This window comes from Anoplolepis gracilipes, chromosome 8 (genome assembly GCF_047496725.1).
Source record: "Anoplolepis gracilipes chromosome 8, ASM4749672v1, whole genome shotgun sequence".
NCBI lineage: Eukaryota > Metazoa > Arthropoda > Insecta > Hymenoptera > Formicidae > Anoplolepis > Anoplolepis gracilipes.
Genome location: NC_132977.1, coordinates 526,257 through 548,412, shown reverse-complemented (window position 1 = coordinate 548,412; position 22,156 = coordinate 526,257). Strand labels below are relative to the sequence as shown.

At 30.6% G+C, this 22,156-nt stretch overlaps 2 protein-coding genes across 7 annotated transcripts in view; both read left to right on the top strand.

Moving 5' to 3' along the window:
• Fdl (fused lobes) overlaps positions 1-7,083 on the top strand; it is a 40,003-nt gene extending 32,920 nt beyond the window's left edge. For all 5 annotated transcript variants that reach the window (XM_072898354.1, XM_072898353.1, XM_072898355.1 and 2 more), the window contains 4 exons: positions 2,249-2,511; positions 2,581-3,189; positions 3,387-4,116; positions 4,180-7,083. In XM_072898354.1, the coding sequence (XP_072754455.1) occupies positions 2,249-2,511; positions 2,581-3,189; positions 3,387-4,116; positions 4,180-4,327 (1,750 nt within the window). In that variant the 3' untranslated portion in view covers positions 4,328-7,083. The remainder of the gene's footprint in view (positions 1-2,248; positions 2,512-2,580; positions 3,190-3,386; positions 4,117-4,179) is intronic.
• A 129-nt stretch (positions 7,084-7,212) lies between these two features.
• Positions 7,213-13,063, top strand: LOC140668985 (secretin receptor). 2 transcript variants are annotated; one of them, XM_072898356.1, is made up of 11 exons: positions 7,213-7,761; positions 8,401-8,606; positions 9,655-9,731; positions 10,188-10,534; positions 11,169-11,263; positions 11,385-11,550; positions 11,846-12,002; positions 12,091-12,221; positions 12,305-12,396; positions 12,553-12,691; positions 12,777-13,063. In XM_072898356.1, the coding sequence occupies exons 1-11, from the start codon at positions 7,744-7,746 to the stop codon at positions 13,014-13,016; spliced, it is 1,668 nt and encodes a 555-aa protein (XP_072754457.1). In that variant the 5' UTR covers positions 7,213-7,743; the 3' UTR covers positions 13,017-13,063. The 2 variants fall into 2 exon arrangements, with proteins under 2 accessions (XP_072754457.1, XP_072754458.1); XM_072898357.1 differs by having other exon boundaries at positions 8,398-8,606.
• Positions 13,064-22,156: the final 9,093 nt, after the last annotated feature.

The following is a 22,156-nucleotide window of genomic DNA, read 5'->3' as shown; positions in this document are numbered from 1 at the left end:
TTTGCCTTGATTGGTCTGTTTGGACGTGTGTCTGGTTGTTTGAAAAAAAAAAAAAAATATTTCACGTTGAACTCCATTTTTATCAAGTTACAACAGATTGAATGGCATACGTACTCGATTTTAAATTGTTAATAAAAATTTAAAGTAAAGTTTTTAATTTTTCAAAAAGCAAGGATATTTAAATTCAAAATTTTACAGAAAAAAACATTTATATTTTTTGAAACAACGATTTTTAATTTTTTTCATATTTTACAAGATAATATTCATAATGATATCATTCTGCTTGTTTTGCCTATATCTTTATGTAAATCTTTTAATATAACTAATTATGTAAATGTCGAAATGTATTTAAAATATATTATTCACCTAGATATATTTTTAAATTTTATAGTTAAACTTATATATTTGTATTACATCTCGTTATATTTAGTTTCCTTTTTCGAAACCAGTCACGTACTATCTGATACCAATCAGACATCGTTTTCTCAATTAAGACGCGACCTACAACACGTCGACCGCTTCGTGAACAAATTCCTGAATGTCCTGAAATTTTCGCGTGGGAAAACTCTCGTGTATTCCCTAGTCTTGCACTTCTCGCAACTTCTCCTCCTGCAACGTTGCATCTTATTCTGACACTTATTCGTTTAATCCACTTGCTCAAACACATCCGTTATATTAAACGTACACTATTGTTGTGCACCATTGTTTTCCGTATTCCGCGGATTATATTGTTTGCGCGCCGTGTTCCATCTGTCCTGACCTGCTTCGCGAACCTGACTTTCCCAGCTTTAATTCTGAAAAACGACTCGCTTTTGCTTTCCGAGATATAGCGCAGGCTACAAGTTTGGAAAATCGCAATAAATAATTGAAAACAATTTTGCCATAAGTTAGAATTTTTTTTTTTTTTTAATTTAATTTACGACGCAATCTTCTAACGTCTATCCTTCTAGCACAAGGTGTATAGTTTTACAATTTTGTAATTAGTTTAAGACTTTATTAAAATCAGTTAAAATCGTCGTTGTTTTATTCGCGATTTCCTTTGAATCTTCTTTTCATCGAAACACTCGTTTTTCAAGGCTTTCTATAACAGTGCATTCGTTCATTTTTCCGTAACTTTGGACAGACGTTTTTCCGTTCTTGATTAACTAACTATTTTCCTACGCTTTGTTCAGCAAACGTCGTTTCTCTCTTCCTCTCTAGCTTTTCATGAGCGTCTAATTCGGCCCATCCTGGCGATATCGTTTTTTGTACCCCTATTCATCTTATCGTTGTAATGAGTAGCTTTTCATTTCTCAGAGCTAGGATATTATCAGTTTGGCTTTCAAGAATAGAAAATGAATCGCGGAAGATGGATCTAATTTTTTTTTTTTTTACCAAAATGAGAGGATTGTAAAGATACGCTTTCTTTTCAATTTCTATCCACGAAATAATTTGATTAACATATTATTAAATGACGTGCAATCTAATAATAAAAAATAGTGCCGATTCCAATTTATTATTGAACATTTAGGTAATTATTTTTAAGAATATCTTTCTTTTTTTTTTTTATTAAAAACGTATAATATATCATATTGATGAAATAGTTTTAAAAAATGATTGAATTTAACTTTTTGTGATTTTTCATCTTATTTATTTATAATGCTGTTAAGTTTTAATCTTAATTTTGTAATTAGTTTTTATTTGCTTTTATGGTTTATTTTATGCGTTTAAGTACTCTATTATCGTTGTTGTTGAGGCAACGGTTTAATAATTAAATATGAAACACAATTAACTGCAATAATTATTATACATAATTAATCTGACGTTTACATGAAAATAAATAGATCATCTATCGCGATAAACAAACTGTCTTAACTCTGTAAAATGGAGCTTTGAAATAACATTATTTACTGCATATTGAACGTATGTATTTATCATTTTTAATTCTTTCTGCATCGATTACGAAATAAATGTTTGTTGCAAACTGGATAATTAAAGAAATAAACATTACTACTAGAGTACTTGGTAATCCGTAATACGAGGAACAGAGATGGATGAATAAAATTTGAAGTATAATTTACACAAAAAAGTTTTTTTTTTTTTTTTTCTTACAAAAAAATTAATATTGATTTTTTTTGAATGTAAAGAAATTAATATTTTTTTCGCGTGCCACACAGATTACCAAGCCATCCTGTACATACATTTTATATCACGTAAAATAATGCGAGTAAAATAGGCCGATTTACGGACTCGATTTTTACAATCGCAGGACGTTTCAAAGTCCATGGTCCTGGGCATGTGTGGCAAATCGATGCGAGAGGCGAGCAGTAAGATCTTCGAGGACATCTTTAGCTACCTGCACTGCGCATTGCGGAGGTAACACTCGTCTGTTGTGGCCCAGACCGACTGGAAATGTCGTCCTCGGCGATGACAGTGTCATCCTGCATCTTCAGCAAATCGAATTCGTCACTGTCAATACGAGCGACCAGGAGACGAAGGATCTGTTGGAACACGCGAAGGATATCTTCATCGGTGAGTGTTGATAAGCCCGTTGAGAGAAGCGTGTCCTGGGACATCTCAAAGACGTTTATTTAATGGCAGGGAACATCAGAAGTCTGATCAAAGTGTTGAATGCCAAAAGTCGAACCGGTATCAATGCGTTCATCATATATCTAAACGCTGGTAATAGTGGCACCACTCTGTCTCTGGACACCGACGAGTCATACAAACTGGAGCTTACACCGAAAGGAAAATTATTGGAGGCCAGGATCACGGGGAAAAGTTATTTCGGGGTGCGACACGGCCTTGAAATCCTCAGTCAATTGTTCTGGTGGGACGAGGCCGCCGGCAAGCAAGGTGCTCTTCGTGTTCTCGCACGAGCTTCCATCGAGGACAAACCCACATTCCCTTATCGTGGCCTCCTAGTCGATACCGGTAGGCAATTCTTCCCCGTCGAGGAGTTGAAGAGGGTGATCGACGGCATGGCAGCTACGAAGCTCAATACCTTTCACTGGCATCTCACCGACTCCCAAAGTTTTCCCTTCGATTCGGCGCAATTTCCGGAGATGGCGAGATGGGGCGCTTACAGCGGCGATCACATTTACACACCCGACGACGTGAAGGATCTGGTCGATTACGCCAGGATACGAGGCGTCAGAATCGTCGTCGAGATCGATTCTCCGGCTCACGCCGGCGCCGGGTGGCAATGGGGTAAAAACAAATCTTAAATTTTCTTAACTATAAAACAGAGAGAGAGAGAGAGAGAGAGAGAGAGAGAGAGAGAGAGAGAGAGAGAGAGAGTGAATATTGATATAGTTTTGAGATTTTTTCAATTGTGTTAGAATTGTCACATTTTGCGGTGACGTTTCTTCACCAAAATAGATCAATATTTTTATGTACGATGTCAGGTGCGGAACATGGTTTCGGCGAATTGGCGTTATGCGTGGACCAGCAGCCTTGGTCGTCATATTGCGGCGAACCGAACTGCGGCCAGTTGAATCCTATAAACGAGCACTCGTATCGGATACTCGAGGGCCTGTATCGGGAGCTGTTGGACCTCACCGAAGTGCGTGACGTGGTGCATCTCGGTGGCGACGAGGTAAACCTCGAATGTTGGGCACAATACGGCAATATCACCCTGGCGATGCAAGCGCAGAACATGACGGATCATCATGCATTATGGGCGGAATTCGAGACAAAGATGCTGCAGCGGCTGATTCGAGCGAATCACGACAAGGTGCCGAAGGCGGTGATTCTATGGAGCTCGCCATTGACCAAGAGGCCGTATATCATGATGTACTTCGATCCAAAGATCCATGTTATTCAATCCTGGGGTGGCAGCAATTGGCCGGAAACGCCGGACCTGCTGGAGGACGGCTTCCGCGTGATTCTGTCGCACGTGGATGCATGGTATCTGGACTGCGGCTTCGGCAGGTGGCGGGAGAGCGGCGAGGCTGCGTGCGGCGAATATCGTACTTGGCAAACCGTCTACAATCATCGTCCATGGAGGGACTATCCGCCGCAGCAGCTGCCCTTGGTACTCGGAGGTGAAGCGGCAATCTGGAACGAGCAAACCGGACAATCATCCTTGGGACCTCGACTATGGCCCAGGGCGTCAGCGTTCGCTGAACGATTGTGGTAAATAATATTACGTAAAAAAATATCATTTTTAAGGACTTTCACCAAGAAAATCTTTTTCAGGAGCGACTTACCAACAAATAGTTACTCCACGGATGAAAACGTTTACACCAGATTGGCCACGCACATTGAAGTTCTGAACAGCAGAGGTATCAAGACAGAATCTATGTGGCCGTATTGGTGTTCTCAAAATCCTGGTAAATGTCTCTGACCTCTGATCGTTAGAAATTCGCGAACTATCGATCAATCGTCCCGTGAGTCCTGTACTTGCAGTACTGATAATCGTATGAAAACGGGACACCGTAAGAAAAGACGATGTCTACCGCAAGCCTTGTCGAAATCGATTTCGTCCGACGCGCAATTACATCGCGTATTCGTGATTCACGGGATTTCTCGATAACGGGCCCGTCGACAAATTTGACAATCGTTCCTGCTCGATAAATCATCCAATGATGATTTTCATTATTCATGAAACGCAAACATCGAAAAAGTTTGCATTCGCTAAACAGTTATCTCGATATAACGAATAGCATTAGCAATTTAAAAAATTCTTTTTGGCGTTAACAATAAATTTGTTATCAGAAAAAAATTTATATTGTGCGTGTATCGTAACGAAATTAATACGAGTATATTATGAAACTTATTATTATTGTTTTTAGTTGTATTTATTTTTTAAAATTAAAAAATAAATTTTTTGTACTCTTGAAGTTTTTAAGATTCGATAATAATTGTTTCTCGTATTTTTATTTCTCGAGTCGATAAAACTAGAATTCTGAATGATGCTCTGCTATAGAGTATTAATCATATTATACTGTACGATAATGCGTAATTGAACAAATTGAGATAATTGCGCGCTGTGTTCTAATATCGAGAAATGACAAAGCACCGCTTCGTTGATCAATTCGAGCAGAGCGTCCTTGAACCAGCGAATGATATCGAATAGAATAAGACAGCGCATCGTTGTCTCATATGCGTTATCAACGCGCAAGAAGCTTATCATCATTTCTCGACAAACTTAGGAAACCGATAATGAAAGACTATCACGATTACACGATAGCCTTGATGTTGCTACGGCAGAGAGAAATTTTATATTGTGTAATTTAGCTTTCTAAATCGAAATTATATTATTGAAAGTATAAATAACAAATAACGAAGAAAGCATTGTCGTGCTGACACCATTATGAATGTTGCAAGAAAGAGAGAGAAAAAGAGAATGTGTATGTGTGTGTGCGTGTGTGTGCGCGCGCGCGTGTGTATATTTATGGTTGATCTGTATTAAAGATCGCGCATAATGAAAACACTTGATATCAGCGAGATTCGCCGATTGTTGGCGCGCGAAGCTAATCGAACTTTCTACTTATCTCTTAACGTAAAAATGCTCAGGGCAGAGTAATATAATTGTCAAATGATTTTTATGCTCGCGCGGAGGACGAAAGATACGTTTTCCAATCTAGAGAAAAGGTGATTTACGGAAGTTATAAAACAGCTATGTCAAATTTGTGTGGTCTGTAGCATTCTTTAATTTTACAGCGTACATCTAATATATTTCTTTCAGATTTTATTCTTCTATAAAACATACAGAACTATTGTCGCAAGTTAAAAATGCAACTTATTTAATTGTAAGCTTCTCAAATATTGCTTTATCCTAAACTCGATAAATCTAGAAATTTTAAAGAAATTACATTGCTTGTAATATATATCATATTCTTCTTTTACATAATCTGTATCTTTAAGCCACCGAGATGTCATCACCACATTGTGACTTTTAATCGAAGCGTTCATAATATGATGTTCGTAATCGATAAAAATTCGACTGATAAAACTTAAAACGCAAAAAAGCTCGCCCGATTATGATAATTTCGACACTATTTAAACGATACGAATAATTATAGCGAAAAAGCAACTACACATGTAATTCGCCTCTCTTGTTTCCTGTAGTACAACACGGCCTATGAATTAAGAAAACACGAGTGATTCGCGAAAATTTGTAAATACTTTGTAACGACGTAGGGAGCAACTTATAATATTTAGATAGATATGTATTATAGATAGAAGAATAGCTAGATACGTAGGTAAATCGATAGATAGATATTTAGATGAAAAAGTAGACAAAAGCGAAGCGTTTGTGAGGAACAATGGAAGTATAAAGTAATATTGTAATGCAAGTCTAGAAAAAAAGACAATGGGATATCTGTACTTATTGATATCGGTGGCTGTAAGAGGAGTTAAATCTCTTGTGCATTTGCAGGTATAATATATGCGAGTCTAATAACGTTGAAAGTGTTGAATGCCTATGTTAATTATCTTCGATTATGATACTATTTGCGAAAAAATATAATTAAGTAAGACAAAACTTTTCATTTAATAAAATAGTATACATATACACACACACATATATATATATATATATACATATGTATGTATATAATTTTTCTAGTGGTTTTTTTGGCATTTACCACATTATATTTAATATGTAATATATAATATATTTAAGTATTAATTTAAATACTTAATATATATTGTTTGATTATATAATTTTTTTGTATTATCTTTGCGACATCATAGTGCAAGATGAATAATATAGGCATCAAGGACAAAATTGCAGTTATACGCACATGAATTACTCCTCTGGTTATTTCTTATATCGTGTTCGTTTTAATCGCAGTAAACGAAACAGAGTTCGATAGATATGGAGAACGTTGTAACAGAAATGTTCCACGTTCTTGTAAACAACAAGAAATTTATAGCGATTAGAACGGTGATATTTAACGGTACGTATACTTATGTTATGCGACTCTCTTCGGTCCGCAACGATGAATGCATGTAAATAAGACAGTTTTGTGTGTGTGTGCGTGTGTGTGTGCGTGTGTGTGTATGAATATGTTCTCCGAACTGATCCCAGAAAGATATACTCTGTTATGACGTGTCTCCTACACGGATTTAACATAAAATGAATTTTGAATAATACATCACACGATATTCGCTTTATTCTCCATGAATATTATCCTATTTCCTTATTGAATACACGCTATAATAGACGTTATAATATACGTTATCATATATGCTATAATGTACGTTAAATGAAAGGCTTATTATCATGACAAACAATATAAAAACGTTGTGAAGAAAAATCGTAAGAAACGAAGAAAGATGTTTTTTTTATATAATATTTACATAAACTTTTTTAAAAATATATATAAAATGAAAAATTTTATAAGAAAGTACGTCAAGGGAAAAATTTGAATGCATTTAACATATCGTAATTGTAAACGCATTGTTTGATACATAGACTTGTATCATTGACGCAGTTTTACAAGTGTCAATCTTATCACACGTAATCTCTTGCAACAAAAGGTGAAAGAATGTAGTATTTTTTTATGTGTAAAATAATTATAGTTAATATTTAATAATAAATTTGTTTTTTTATTATCTGATAATAATTAATATTGATCTAATACTATACTTTTGGAAATTATATCTCGTAATATTACTTCTATTGTATATAGTTTATACGGAAGCGAGGAAAATCAGGCAATACGATTAGAAATTCAAACCATCAACCTTGGGCCTCTAAGCCAATATTGACGACGATTACGATTGAAGAGGTCTTTCAGAAATTAGGCATTGATGGATTATATTTATCAAGTAAGTGATTTGTTTGTATTCTCACATTATACTTATAGCATGATAAATATTCATCATAAGCGAAAAAATCAAGTGAAGAACGGATATGCCTTATAAAAAAAAAGTGATGAAAATAAAAATAATGAAAAATACATCAAAATTAAGTCAATATTCTTTGCATTATAAAAATTTAAAAACAAAACATGTTAGAGAGAGTTTCTAATATTTAACAGTTATAACAATCAAAAAAGTTTGAGACAAAATATATGCATGATACTTGTTTTCAACTTAAATCAATTTTGATATTATAAAATCATACATAATAAATTCTTTTCCGCTTTCAACTAATTTACCAAAAAATTATAATTATTGCTTTATTTGATTTTATATCGATTTTCTTATTAATTACACAGAAAATTGTATTTATTTAGATAAATTTATTAAATTTTTGCTTAACTCATTGTAAGATTTTTACTTATTTAATTAAATCAAATATTTACTTAAATCTTATTTAAATGTTACCTAAAATATAATTTAATGCAAGTAGAACTCGTTGAATAGAGCAAAAAGTTCAATATTAAATTTGTAAATTTTACAATACAATCGCAGTTAAAAATTGCAACTTTTTTTTTATGTGCAATCACACACTTTGTTCAGTAGATTAACTCGCCCTATATGTACTTACTCAAGTTTGTTTCCTGCGTCATTATAAGAAGAAGGTTCGGAAGGGGCGGAAAATACACGTGTGATGGCACAACGCGCAGCCGCCCGATTTTTACGGCGTCTTTTCTCTTGCCAAAGTTTCAGAAGATCCGCGATCGCGTGAACACGCAGGTGCACATCTTGAAGAAAGCACAGATGTTATCGTAAGTAGAGCTGATGAAAAAATTATTGCGATCGTAATAAAATAAAATTGCAGACGAGATAAAAAAATATATGAAATCATAGTGATAAAGACATTAATGTTGATTGTCACAGATAGTACGAAGAAGTGAAGAATGGTTTTATTATTTGAACATATGTACAGAGTGACGTGGTAAAGAAATTGTAATTTACCAATAATAGCCATAAGGATACAGAAAAAATAATTTTACTATTTGGTATTTACAATAATTTTATATATAAGATAATGAATTTTTTTTATATTTGATACACACCTTGTATGCGTTTTTTTCAATAGTATCGAGATGATTGGAAACTTATCGCTATTATTCGGTTGATCAAATATTTTTTCAAGGAGATAGCTACCGTTTTATCCTACATTCTATCCCACGTCAATGACGCGTAATACTCGGGGGTGGATGAGATTCTGTTACAGTATAAACGTCATTGTCTAAATTTCAGCCAAGATTCATTATTAAGATAAAAGATTCAAAATTTAGAGAAATTTTCAAAAAATGAAAATATCAGGCTTACGTATGATTATAATTATGTACAGATATTTTTTAGAACTTTTTCTTTAAACGACTTACAATTAGTTTTTTTGTAATTTATTGTGTTATTTTATATAAACAGTACCAAAAATTCTTTTAAAGTGCGAATTTATCACGTTATAAAAAAAGATGCAAAATTGAAAATAATGATGGATTGAGAAAAAATATGATATTTGTTTTGAAAGATTTTTTCCGCAATATATTTTACTCATTCTAACTCTACTTGATTGTAGCGTCACGTATTATTAATTCTACAAGTGTTATAATATATATGAGTTTAATTTAAATAATAATATGCTCTCATTTAAATTTAAATAATAACGTAGCTCTAATACAATGTGTACATATTTTTTGCAGTCGTGATGTATAGATTACTATAGTTTCTTTGTAACATGAATGAAATGAATTGCGGAAAGGAATTTGATCGAAAGTCTGAGATAACATCTCAATAAACACAGATTTATTTCTATTGTTACTTTAGCGTTAAAATGGGCGATGCTGAAGTAGAGCGTTTCTTAGGCGATCAGAAATCCAAATGCGAGCAGCTTCTTAAGGAAGGTAAGCCTGACTTTGTATTCTGACAATGAGTAAACTTTGCTTAAGAAGATTATTATACGTATTTGTTGAGACACAATTGCTTTCTCATACGTACTAGCTAAAAATTTCTCAATGTCTCTTGAAAGTTTGAAAAATTTCCTTAAATTTGACAGATGCGTTAGGTTGTGGAAAAAATTTTTTGCGCTGTTTTTCTAGATAAAAATAAAACATAAAATTTTTGTATTCTGAAATTGATTATTAAAAAGAGAAATTTTAATTAGAAATGACAAATAATTGATTGAATTTTTCTCAGATTAATAAAATTAAACGGTTATTATTAAATTAAATCAAGATCTATATTTACAAAATAGAGATATGTCAATATTTGGTGGTACTAAGAAGAAGCTGCCGGGATCATTTTATTCAGCAACAATATCCTTGATAAGAATTGTTGAAAAAATAATCATAATTTTGTAGAAACTAATACCACCGTCAACGAGGGCAATGGAACGGATATTCGTCAATGTCCGGCGACCTTCGATGATTTGCTCTGCTGGTCGCGTACGGATGCACCAGGAACAGCGACTTTGCCCTGTCCACCTGCCTCGATTATGGGCTACACCGATCTGGCGAGTGAGAACCTGAGAGCGCTGGCGGTTGCCAGCAAGGTCTGTCTGGCGAACGGCGAATGGTACCAAAACTCGAACGGCGTGTTCTGGAGCAATTACAGTCTCTGTGTGCTCAATAGAACGCGTTATATGATCAATGGTGCTGAGAAGCTGAATTTTCGACGGTACGAAATGGAAGGGTATTCGCTGCTAAATGTAAGTTCTTTTGAGCTTCCCTTTACGCACGCCTTTACTGACTTGCGTTAATTAATTCATTAATTCCATGATTTAATAAGTCGCTTTGAATTAACAAAAGTAAATTTTACGTATATATTTATTAAAATGATCTATTAAATATGTCAAAAATTTGAATTATACTGTCATTATAAATTGTGCATTCCTATATTAATATATATAGGGTTGCAATTTTGTAATGTATACATATGTATAATGTTGCAATTTTTTAATAATCAGTTAATATAGTCCCTTAGTATGTATGTCCATTTAATAATAATTATCATAATGAACAAATATATTTAATGAAGATGTACATACTCTATAATATTTTCGTACACATATTTTATTTGTTTACTTTTTATATATAAATATATATATATATATATATATATATATATATATATACATGATTATTTATATAATTTTATGACGACAGAATTGAAGTTGCATTGCATTATTAAATATAGAGTATAGATTAAATGATATTACTCTATTTCCTTTTCTTTAATCGTAAAAAACGTAATATTTAAAATAAAATTTATTTAATTATGTGCAACGTATATTATATTATTATTATTATTATTATTATTATTGTTATATGTCTCTCCGATAGAAATGGTTGCCCATTATCAGAATGGTATCGCAAATTGGGTATGGTACATCATTTACTACTCTAATCGTCGCTATGGTGGTCTTTTCCTTACTTAGGTGAGTGCAGTGGTTTTCTCATCTAGACCTAAATAAACACGTATCATATCATTCACTTTTCAATTTCATTGTGAGTTCACGTTATCCATTCATTGTTAACATTGTTTACCTCATGACATAGGAAACTCAGAAATCCCAGAAATAGATTGCACATGCATCTATTTGTGTCCTTTATCATGAGAGCTTTCATGGCACTTCTAAAGAATTGGATTTTTATTGATGGAATTGGAATGTCTTGGAACGTTGTCTTTGTCGACGGAAACAGTGTTTTTATCAACGAACGAAGTGTAAATTACACTGATTATTTATTATTATCTCAATAATGATATAATTAATTAAATCTTGATAATTAATTTTTTTATTATGCATATAATTAATTTTTCTATATTAACATTTTGTTTTATATTTAATAATATTAAATGAATTTATAAACTAAGAAGTATCATAGTAATCACAAATTTGCATCGAAATTTTGTTTTCTATAAAAAGGTAATATTTTCAATTATTTGCCTTGCCTCTTGTTTTTATTTCTTCCAAACTCTGTTGCTAATAATTTTAACTTTTACTAATCAAAATTGCCAGATGTGGATCTGTAAGGCTATTACGAGTCTGTGGCAATATTTTATCGTGGCAAATTACTCATGGATATTGATGGAAGGATTGTATCTGCATAATCTAGTTTTCAAGGCGCTATGTGCCGATACCAATACAATAGCTCTGTATATTCTGTTAGGCTGGGGTGAGCTAAATTTTGCTCAATATTACGAAATCTTCTTTTATATCGTATTTTATATTGTATTAATTTCAAATTTAATTTTATTAAATAGGTCTTCCCGCTTTGGTAGTAGTGCCATGGATTATAATACGCGCCACTATCGAAGACACTCTCTGCTGGACCACCCATGATAATTCTGTATTGTTCCTCATCATAAGAATACCAATTATCACGTCAATTTTGGTATGTTAATTATATTCGCGATGTTGATTTGAATTGTATAAATATTTAAAATTATCTATGCCATTTCCTCTTTGTTTCATCAGATCAACTTTCTGTTGTTCCTCAACATCGTGCGTGTTCTGCTTGTAAAGCTGAAGACATCAGTGCATCTGCAACGTAAAAAGATGAAATACAAGTTAGTTATATTAATTTTGATTAACTTTTCTGGAACATATTGCTATAAAAACTCTTATAACAATTAATTTTTTAATGCGTTAACATTGTAATTAAAAAAGTATATATATATAATTCTTCGATAGTCACTAGACATATTTGTTTATTATTAATACAGGAGATGGGCAAAATCGACTATGGTTCTGGTACCCCTATTTGGAATACACTATACTTTCTTCCTGGGATTATCTTACCATAAAGATCACCGGGTCGAACTCATCTGGCTCTTTTGCGATCAGCTATTTGCATCCTTTCAGGTACCTACTCTCACCGTAATGCAAAAAAGATTAATTTTTTTTCTTTACATAATTCACATACATATTCATGCATTAATTTTTCTAGGGTGCTTTTGTGGCTTTCTTGTATTGTCTATTAAACGGCGAAGTCAGAGCAGAAATGCGACGAGCATGGAGAGCTCGACGATCAAAGAAGGAGGTCGATTCCTTTATATCTGGTCATCGAGAAATACCGAAAAATTTGAAGAACGGAATCAAACGAAAGCATCATCGATCGGAAGGTGATGACAGCACCAATTTTGCATCTACAGTCATGAAAAAATTGTCAATGAAAGATGTTAAATAGATTTAATCCACTGTCTCGATGTTGAATATAATTTTATGTAAAATTTATGTAAGCTGCTTACAAAAACTATTTACAAATATATAGACATTAATAAAAAAATCATATAAATATAACGACTGAAAATCTTTAAAAAAAGACATATTAAATAAATATTCTAATGTAATAAAGCCTTCTTGAAAATCTCAAAGTTTATTCCCGCTTTTTTTCTTGACGCCAGTTGGTTCTTTTGCTGTAAGTAACTGTCTTTACATAATTTTATCTTTTTTTTGAAAAATTAAAATATATTTTAATAAATACCTTTGATTTCGATACAAGAATCGTTAACAGTGAGAATTAATTTATCGGGCTTAGATATTAATTTTTTCAAATTTTTATTTTTTTAAAAAACAATTTTAAGTTTATTTCTCTTATATAAATAATATTAATTTTAATTAAATTTTATCATAATTTCTATTATTTTATAATTTTTAATTACGTAAATAGTTAAAATAAACTAAAAAATTTCTATATTTCTAATCTTTGATGTATAACACACAGAAGATTATTTTTAAAATTATCATTAAAGTATTTACATAAATACTCATGTGAATGTTTATTCATGTTATCTTATGAGTTTGAATCATTTTTTATTAACATACGAGAATAGATAAACTTTGAAAGTTTAATCTTATGAAGGTAAGGCTGTATGATACTTTTATGTTCCCTTGATAAGTTCCAGCATTCAGTATCGATCAATTGCTGCCGTTCTATAGCTTCGTTTACTTAATTCTTTTTTTAATTATCATTATCAATTTTTTGCTCTTTATTATCTTTTAGAGTTTCTTGTGACATAGAACATGAGCTGAAGTATTTTTTTACAAAGTTGCACTATTTAATAAGTTAAAATAGGATTTTATATTATTGTCCAGCAAACACAAAGCAACAATAATATAACATTAATATTATAATTGTTATAACGTTATAATTTCCCACTCAACAGTAATTGTTATGCACAAGCATATTATATTGCAGTTACATTATCAAGTGTGTAATTATAACATTGATGTAACTTGTCTTACTACTAGCATAAAGCTAAGATAAGCAAGAAGCTTATCATCATTTCTCGAAACCTACAAACTCAGGAAACTGATGACGAAAGACTATTACGATTACACGATAGCCTTGATGCTGCTACGGCAGAGAGAAATTTTATATTATGTAATTTAGCTTTCTAAATCAAAATTATATTATTGAAAGTATAAATAACAAATAACGAAGAAAGATCCATTGTCGTGCTAAAACCATTATGAATATTACAAGAAAGAGTGAGAAAAAGAGACCGAGTATAAATGTGTATGTGTGTGGGTGTGTATGTGCATTTATGGTTGATCTGCATGTGTATTTATGGTTGATCTGTATTAAGGGGGCATCTGCAATTGCGGGTCGGAAAAAAGTTTTTCTTTGGAAATTTTTTTTGTCGAAACTATTGTGTCACTTATTTTAAAACTTTTACATGATATCAAACAACATTAAAACTATATTTCAGAATTTTTTCGTGGAAAAATGTTCCATAGTGTTCAAGTGACGAGCAATCTCCGAGAGGTACTTCTAAAAAAAAAACGTTTGTGGTGACCAGCTCCAACTCCGAGTAGTGTTATCTGATATGAACAAATAAAAAAATTTAATTAGTATATTAGTTTATCTAGTGGTTAATCGAAGCTTTTTTGAAAATTCATATTTTTCACAAAGTGGCGGAGATTCAAAGTCAAAATTCGGACGATTATTTTTTGGACCCCCCAAAAAAATCGTTCTATCAATGTCTATAAAATAGAGTCTTTTGAATATTTAAAAAAGCTTCGAGACAGATATTTAGATGAATATACTCTGTTATAAAGTGTCTCCTACACGAATTTAACATAAAATAAATTTTGAATATATCACACGACATTTACTTTAATCCCCATAATATTTATTATCCTATTTTTTTATTAAATACATGCTATAATATAAGTTAAATGAAAGGCTTGTTATGACAAACAATATATAAACGTTATGAAGAAAAATCATAAGAAAAGAAGAAAGATGTTTTTTTTTAATATAATATTTTTATAAACTTTTTTAAAAATATATATAAAATAAAAAATTGTATAAGAAACGTTAAGAGGAAAATTTAAATGCATTTGACATATCGTAAATTGTAAACGCATTGTTTGATACATTGACTTGTATTATCGACGCATTGTTTTACAAGTATCAATTTTATAACACGTAATCTCTTCCAACAAAAGTTGAAAGAATGTAGTATTTTTTTATGTGTAAAATAATTATAGTTAATATTTAATATTTAATAATAAATTTGTTTTTTTATTATCTGAAAATAATTAATATTGATAGTTAGAATAATTAATCATTGTTGGATTCTATTTAGGGCCGCGTTCGGGGAATAATGTTAACAGTGTTGTTCTATTTTTGCTCAACTTTTAATGAGTAACAAAGATAGAATGACACTGTTAACTCTAATAGCATTTCATGGAACGCGCCCTAGTAATAAGTAATTAGTTTGTATTCTCACATTATACTTATAACATGAAAAATATTCATCATAAGCGAAAAAATGGAGTGAAGAACAGATATCTCTTACAAAAAAAATGATGAAAATTGGCAAAAATGGAAAATATATCAAAATTTCATAAATATTCTTTGCATTGTAAAAATTTAAAAACAAAGCATGTTAGAGAGAGAGTTTCTAATATTTAACAGTTATAACAATCAAAAAGTTTGAGACAAAATATATGCATGATACTTATTGTTTTTCAACTAAAATAAATTTGGATGTAATAAAATCATATATACATGTAATAAATTCTTTTCCGCTTTCAACTAATTTATCAAAAAATTGTAATTATTTTTTATTAATTAGTTTTATCTGATTTTATATCGATTTTTTTATTAATTATACAGAAAATTGTATTTATTTAATTTTTGCAAGATTTTTACTTACTAAATTAAATCAAGCATTTACTTATATCTTATTTATAAGTTACCTAAAATATAATTTAATGCAAGTCAAACTCGTTAAATAGAGCAAAACGTTAAATATTAAATTTGTAAATTTCACAATACAACCGCAATTAAAAATTGCAACTTTTTTCTTATGTGTAATCGGATGCATTTTGTTCAGTAGACGGACTTGTCCTATATGTACTTACTCAAATTTGCTTTCTGCGTCATTGTAAGAAGAAGGTTCGAAAGGGGCGAAAAATATACGTGCATGGCACAACGCGCAGCCGCCCGATTTTTGCGGCGTCTGTTCTCTTGCCAAAGTTTCAGAAGATCCGCGATCGCGTGAGCACGTAGGTGCACATCTTGGAGAAAGCACAGCTGTTATCGTAAGTAGATCTGATGAAAAAATTATTACAATCGTAATAAAATAAAATTGCAGATGAAATAAAAAAATATATGAAATCACAGTGATAAAGACATTAATGTTGATTGTTTCAGATAGTGCGAAAAAGTGAAGAATGTTTTTATTATTTGAACACATGTACAGAGTGGTGTGCAAAGAAATTACAGTTTACCGCAATAATAGGCATAAATATACAGAAATAATAATTTTACTATTTGGTATTTACAATAATTTTATATAAGATAATGGATTTTTTTTATATTTGATACACACCTTGTATGCGTTTTTTTCAATAGTATCGAGATGATTGGAAACTTATCGTTATTATTCGGTTGATCAAATATTTTTTCAAGGAGATAGCTACCGTTTTATCCTACATTCTATCCCACGTCAATGACGCTTAATACTCGGGGGTGGATGAGATTCTGTTACAGTATAAACGTCATTGTCTAAAATTCAGCCAAGATTCATTATTAAGATAAAAGATTCAAAATTTAGAGAAATTTTCAAAAAATGAAAATATCAGGCTTACGTATGATTATAATTATCTACAGATATTTTTTAGAACTTTTTCTTTAAACGACTTACAATTAGTTTCTTTGTAATTTATTCCGTTATTTTATATAAATAGTACCAAAAATTCTTTTAAAGTGCGAATTTATCACGTTATAAAAAAAGATGCAAAATTGAAAATAATGATGGATTGAGAAAAAGATTTGATATTTGTTTTGGAAGATTTTTTTCGCAATATATTTTACTCATTCTAACTCTACTTGATTGTAGCGTCACGTATTATTAATCCTACAAGTGTTATAATATATATGAGTTTAATTTAAATAATAATATGCTCTCATTTAAATTTAAATAATAACGTAGCTCTAATATAATGTGTACATATTTTTTGCAGTCGTGATGTATAGATTACTATAGTTTCTTTCTATCATGAATGGAATGAATGGCGGAAAGGAATTTTATCAAAAGAAAGTCAGAGTTAACATCTTAATAAACACAAATTTATTTCTATTGTTACTTTAGCGTTAGAATGTTCCATGATGAAGTAACTCGTTTTATAGTCTATCAGAAATTTAAATGCGAGCAGTTTCTTAAGGAACGTAAGCCTGACTTTGTATTCTGGGTGAAGTTTGCTTAATAAGATTAATATACGTAATTATTGAAACACAATAGCTCTCATATACATATGTGTTAAAAATTTCTTTAAATTTGACAGATGCATTAAGTTGTTGAAAAAGTTTTTGCTATTTTTTTAGGCAAAAATAAAACATAAAATTTTTGTATTCTGAAATTTAATTTTAAAAAGAGAAATTTTAATTAGAAATGACAAATAATTGATTGAATTTTTCTCAGATTAATAAAATTGAAAGATTATTATTAAATTAATTCAAGAATATTTACAAAATAGAGATATGTCAATATTTGGTGGTACCAAGCAGAAGCTGCTGGGATCGTTTCATCCAGCAACAATATCCCTGATAAGAACTGTTAAAAAAATAATCATAATTTTGTAGAAACGAATACGATCATCAATGAGAGCAATGAAACGGATATTTGTCAATGTCCGGCGATCTTCGATGATTTGCTCTGTTGGTCGCGTACGGATGCACCAGGAACAACGTTTTTGTTCTGTCCATCTCCTTCGGTTATGGGATACACCGATCTGGCGAGAGAGAACCTGCTTACGTGGGGGGTTGCTAGCAAGGTCTGTCTGACGACGAGTGGTACCAAAACTCGAACGGCGTGTTCTGGAGCAATTACAGTCTCTGTATGCTGAATAAAACGCGTTGTATGATCAATGATACTGAGAATCTCGTAATTTACGATATCCGAAAGCTGATTGTAAGTTTTTTTATCTTCTCCTTTACGTCTTTATACTTGTTAATTCATTAATTGCATTGATTTTATAAATCGTTTATTAACGAATGTGGATTATATATAATAAAGGTGATTTATATTAAATATGTCAAAAACCTGAATTATATTATTAATATAAGTTGTGCATTTCTATATATATATATATATATATATATATTACAATTTCGCAATGTATACATATATATAATGTTGCAATTTCCTAATAATCAGTTAATATGTATGTCCATTTCATAATAATTATCGTAATGAACAAATATATTTACTGAAGATATACATTCTCTGTAATATTTATTTTCGTACATATATATTTTATTCGCTTACTTTTTACTTATAATACATATATACATTTATATATATTATATATATAAAAAATATATATATGTACATACTTACTTAATTATATAATTATATGACGGCAGAGTTGAAATTGCATTGCATTATTAACACAAGTATATATTAAATAATATTACTCTATTCCCTTTTCTTTAATCGTAAAAAACGTAATATTTAAATTAAAATTTATTTAATTATATGCAACGTATATTATATTATAATTATTATTATATGCGTCCGATAGAAAGTGTCCATGATCAAAATGATATCGCAAATTGGATACGCTATATCATTTTTTATTCTAATCATGGCCGTGGTGGTCTTTTTCTTACTATAAGGTGAGTGCAGTGGCTTTTTCACTTATTGTTAGTAAACGCGCGCGCTGAGGAGGGACTATTATCCCTTTTTGAATTTTATCGAGAGTTCGCGTTATCCATTCATTGTTAACATTGTTTATCTCATTACATAGTAAATCATTACTCAGAAAATCTAGAAATAGATTGCACATGCATCTATTTGTGTCTTTTATCATGAAAATTTTCATGGTATTTCTAAAGTATTGGTTTTTTAATGAAATTGCTAAGGATCTTGACTTCGTCGACAGAAACATTACTTTTATCAACAAACTAAATGTAAAGTACACTATGCAAGTACTGATGCATAACGTTTAGCGATACATATTTGTGCGTAGCGCTATCACAGCAGTTGTGCATGGGATAACAAAACGATATGAATATCTTTAGCACATCGGTTAATTCCGATAGCTAGTTTTATGTGCTATATGATAGAAGCCCGACAGATACACGTTTTGCTACTTTTTTTATATTAAACGCAACAACGAACCGTTTTACTGTAGCTTAAAAATTTATAGTTATGGCAGCAAATACAGTTTCAGCAAACCATGATTAGCTATAATGTTGAATTTTTTTTTCCGCGTGAGCATCGAGAAATACCGAAAAATTTGAAGGATAAACTCAATCAAAAGCATCATCAATCGGAAGTTGATGACAGTATCAATTTTGTATTTACAGTCATAAAAAAATTGTCAATGAAAGATGTTAAATAGATTTAATCCACTGTCTCGATGTTGACTATAATTTTATGTAAAATTTATGTAAGCTACTTACAAAAACTATTTACAAATATATAGACATTAATAAAAAAATCACATAAATATAACGACTGAAAATCTTTAAAAAAAGACATATTAAATAAATATTCTAATGTAATAAAGCCTTCTTGAAAATCTCAAAGTTTATTCCCGCTTTTTTTCTTGACGCCAGTTGGTTCTTTTGCTGTAAGTAACTGTCTTTACATAATTTTATCTTTTTTTTGAAAAATTAAAATATATTTTAATAAATACCTTTGATTTCGATGCAAGGATCGTTAACAGTGAGAATTAATTTGTCGGGCTTAGATATTAATTTTTTCAAATTTCTATTTTTTTAAAAAACAATTTTAAGTTTATTTCTCTTATATAAATAATATTATATAAATAATATTATATTCTCTTATATAATTAATTTTAATTAAATTTTTTCATAATTTCTATTATTTAATAATTTTTAATTACGTAAATAGATAAAATAAACTAAAAATTTCTATATTTATAATTTTTGATGTATGACACACAGGAGATTATTTTTAAAATTATTATTAAAGAATTTGCATAAATGCTCGCTCTCTAACGTGATTGTTCATTTATGTTATATCTTGTGAATTAAATCATTTTTTATTAGCATACGAAAATAGATAGTTACAACTTTGAAAGTTTAATCTTATGAAGGTAAGGCTATATAATACCTTTGTATTCCCTTGGTAAGTTCTCCCATTCAGTATCGATCATATGCCTCAATTGCTGCCGTTGCTTGTGCTGCCGCCGTTCTATAGCTTCGTTTACTTAATTATTTTTTTAAATTATTATTATTATCTATTTTTTGCTCTTTATTATCTTTTACAGTTTTTTGTGACATAGAACATAAACTGAAATATTTTTTTACAAAGTTGCACTATTTAATAAATTAAAATAGGATTTTATATTATCGTCCAGCAAACACAAAATAACAATAATATAAGTTTAACGTTACAATTTCCCACTCAACAATAACCGTTACGTATAAGGATATTATATTGCAGTTACATTATCGTGGGTAATTATAACATGATGATTGATGTAACATTATTTTACTTTTTTTTGTTATCTTATTGCTAGCATAAAGCTAATTAATAATTGCTTAATGTCACGAGTTTAAAAAAACAATTATAACTATAATAATGTTTGATATTAATAAAAATGTTATAATAAATAAGAAGTCGTAGATATTACATCTTCACATAATTCTAATTTTATTTCTCAAGTTTGTATATAAATTCAGTTTGTGCAAAATATATTTAATATTTAATGTTAATTAAATAACAAAGTTATTTATTATATTTGTAATATTAATATGTTATAAATCAAATGAGATACTAGAGACTGAAAATAAAATCGTTATTTTTTTTGCAAATTTAGTATATGTAATACTTAAAAGAAATTCTAACATATATAGACGCTAAATAATATGTTAGAATTTGACATATATTTTAATAATTTTTTGATATGATAATGATTGTGTAAGACATATTATTGATAAAAGTATATATTTGATAAACGAAAAGAATGGGAGCAAACCAAAGGGTTGTGTGAAAGGAACTGTCATTATAGTAATAAGGTGTGAACTATCTCATGACATTTGGGGTGACCGCAAAATACATTAATCGAGCATGTGAAATACGTACGTCACAGGGCGTGTGCTGTGTTCTTGATTATTGTGTCGTGAATCGGTGTGTGTCCACGCATGCACACGCACGTGACTCCTTATTGTAGCGTGCTGGCTGCACGCGTCAATCCCCAACGCGTGCAATTTTTGAGATAGGTGTTGATTGCATGACGTTTTGCCGGCTTGAAAGTAGATTAAAATCCGATTGACTAATTTACATGATTGCAAGTTCCGCAGTTGTGTCTTTTAAGACAAGGGTGGCTCTATCTTTCCTTCTTCGATGCTGATATCGAATACATAAGAATATACAAATATTCTATAAGAAAAAAAATAGAATTAATATCAACATGGCAGTATCTGCACTTAAAAAAATATTTTGCTACTGTAGATAGATTTTTATAGATGATTAAGTGCAAAATATATGCAATATTACAGTATTTGCTAATAATTTATCTGTTTCAGTTAATTTTTTACACCTAGAAAATTTTTGTTCAAGTTGTAAGATCATTTTTTTGAGTGTGATCTTTTCTCATTTTTCTTTTATTTTTTTCGATAAATCGAAATGGGATAAAAATATTTCAAACATTACAAACTCCTTTCATAATACAAAAGAGACTAGCTATATGTAAGGATACGTTATTATGAAGTACGAATGAAACGAGTGGGTTCTAGTTTTATAGAAGTATTCTGCAATGGAACATGCGAGTATTATTATTATTATTATTATAGTCAAATGGCACAGATGCGACCCATTCACCACCTGATTCTCCGAA

Bases quoted from the DNA above. Each gene is read 5' to 3' on its own strand.
- LOC140668985 (XM_072898356.1), top strand. The intron at 11,551-11,845 runs GTAAATTACACT...CAAAATTGCCAG, and splicing joins TTTTTATCAACGAACGAAGT to ATGTGGATCTGTAAGGCTAT. The intron at 12,003-12,090 runs GTGAGCTAAATT...TTTATTAAATAG, and splicing joins GTATATTCTGTTAGGCTGGG to GTCTTCCCGCTTTGGTAGTA.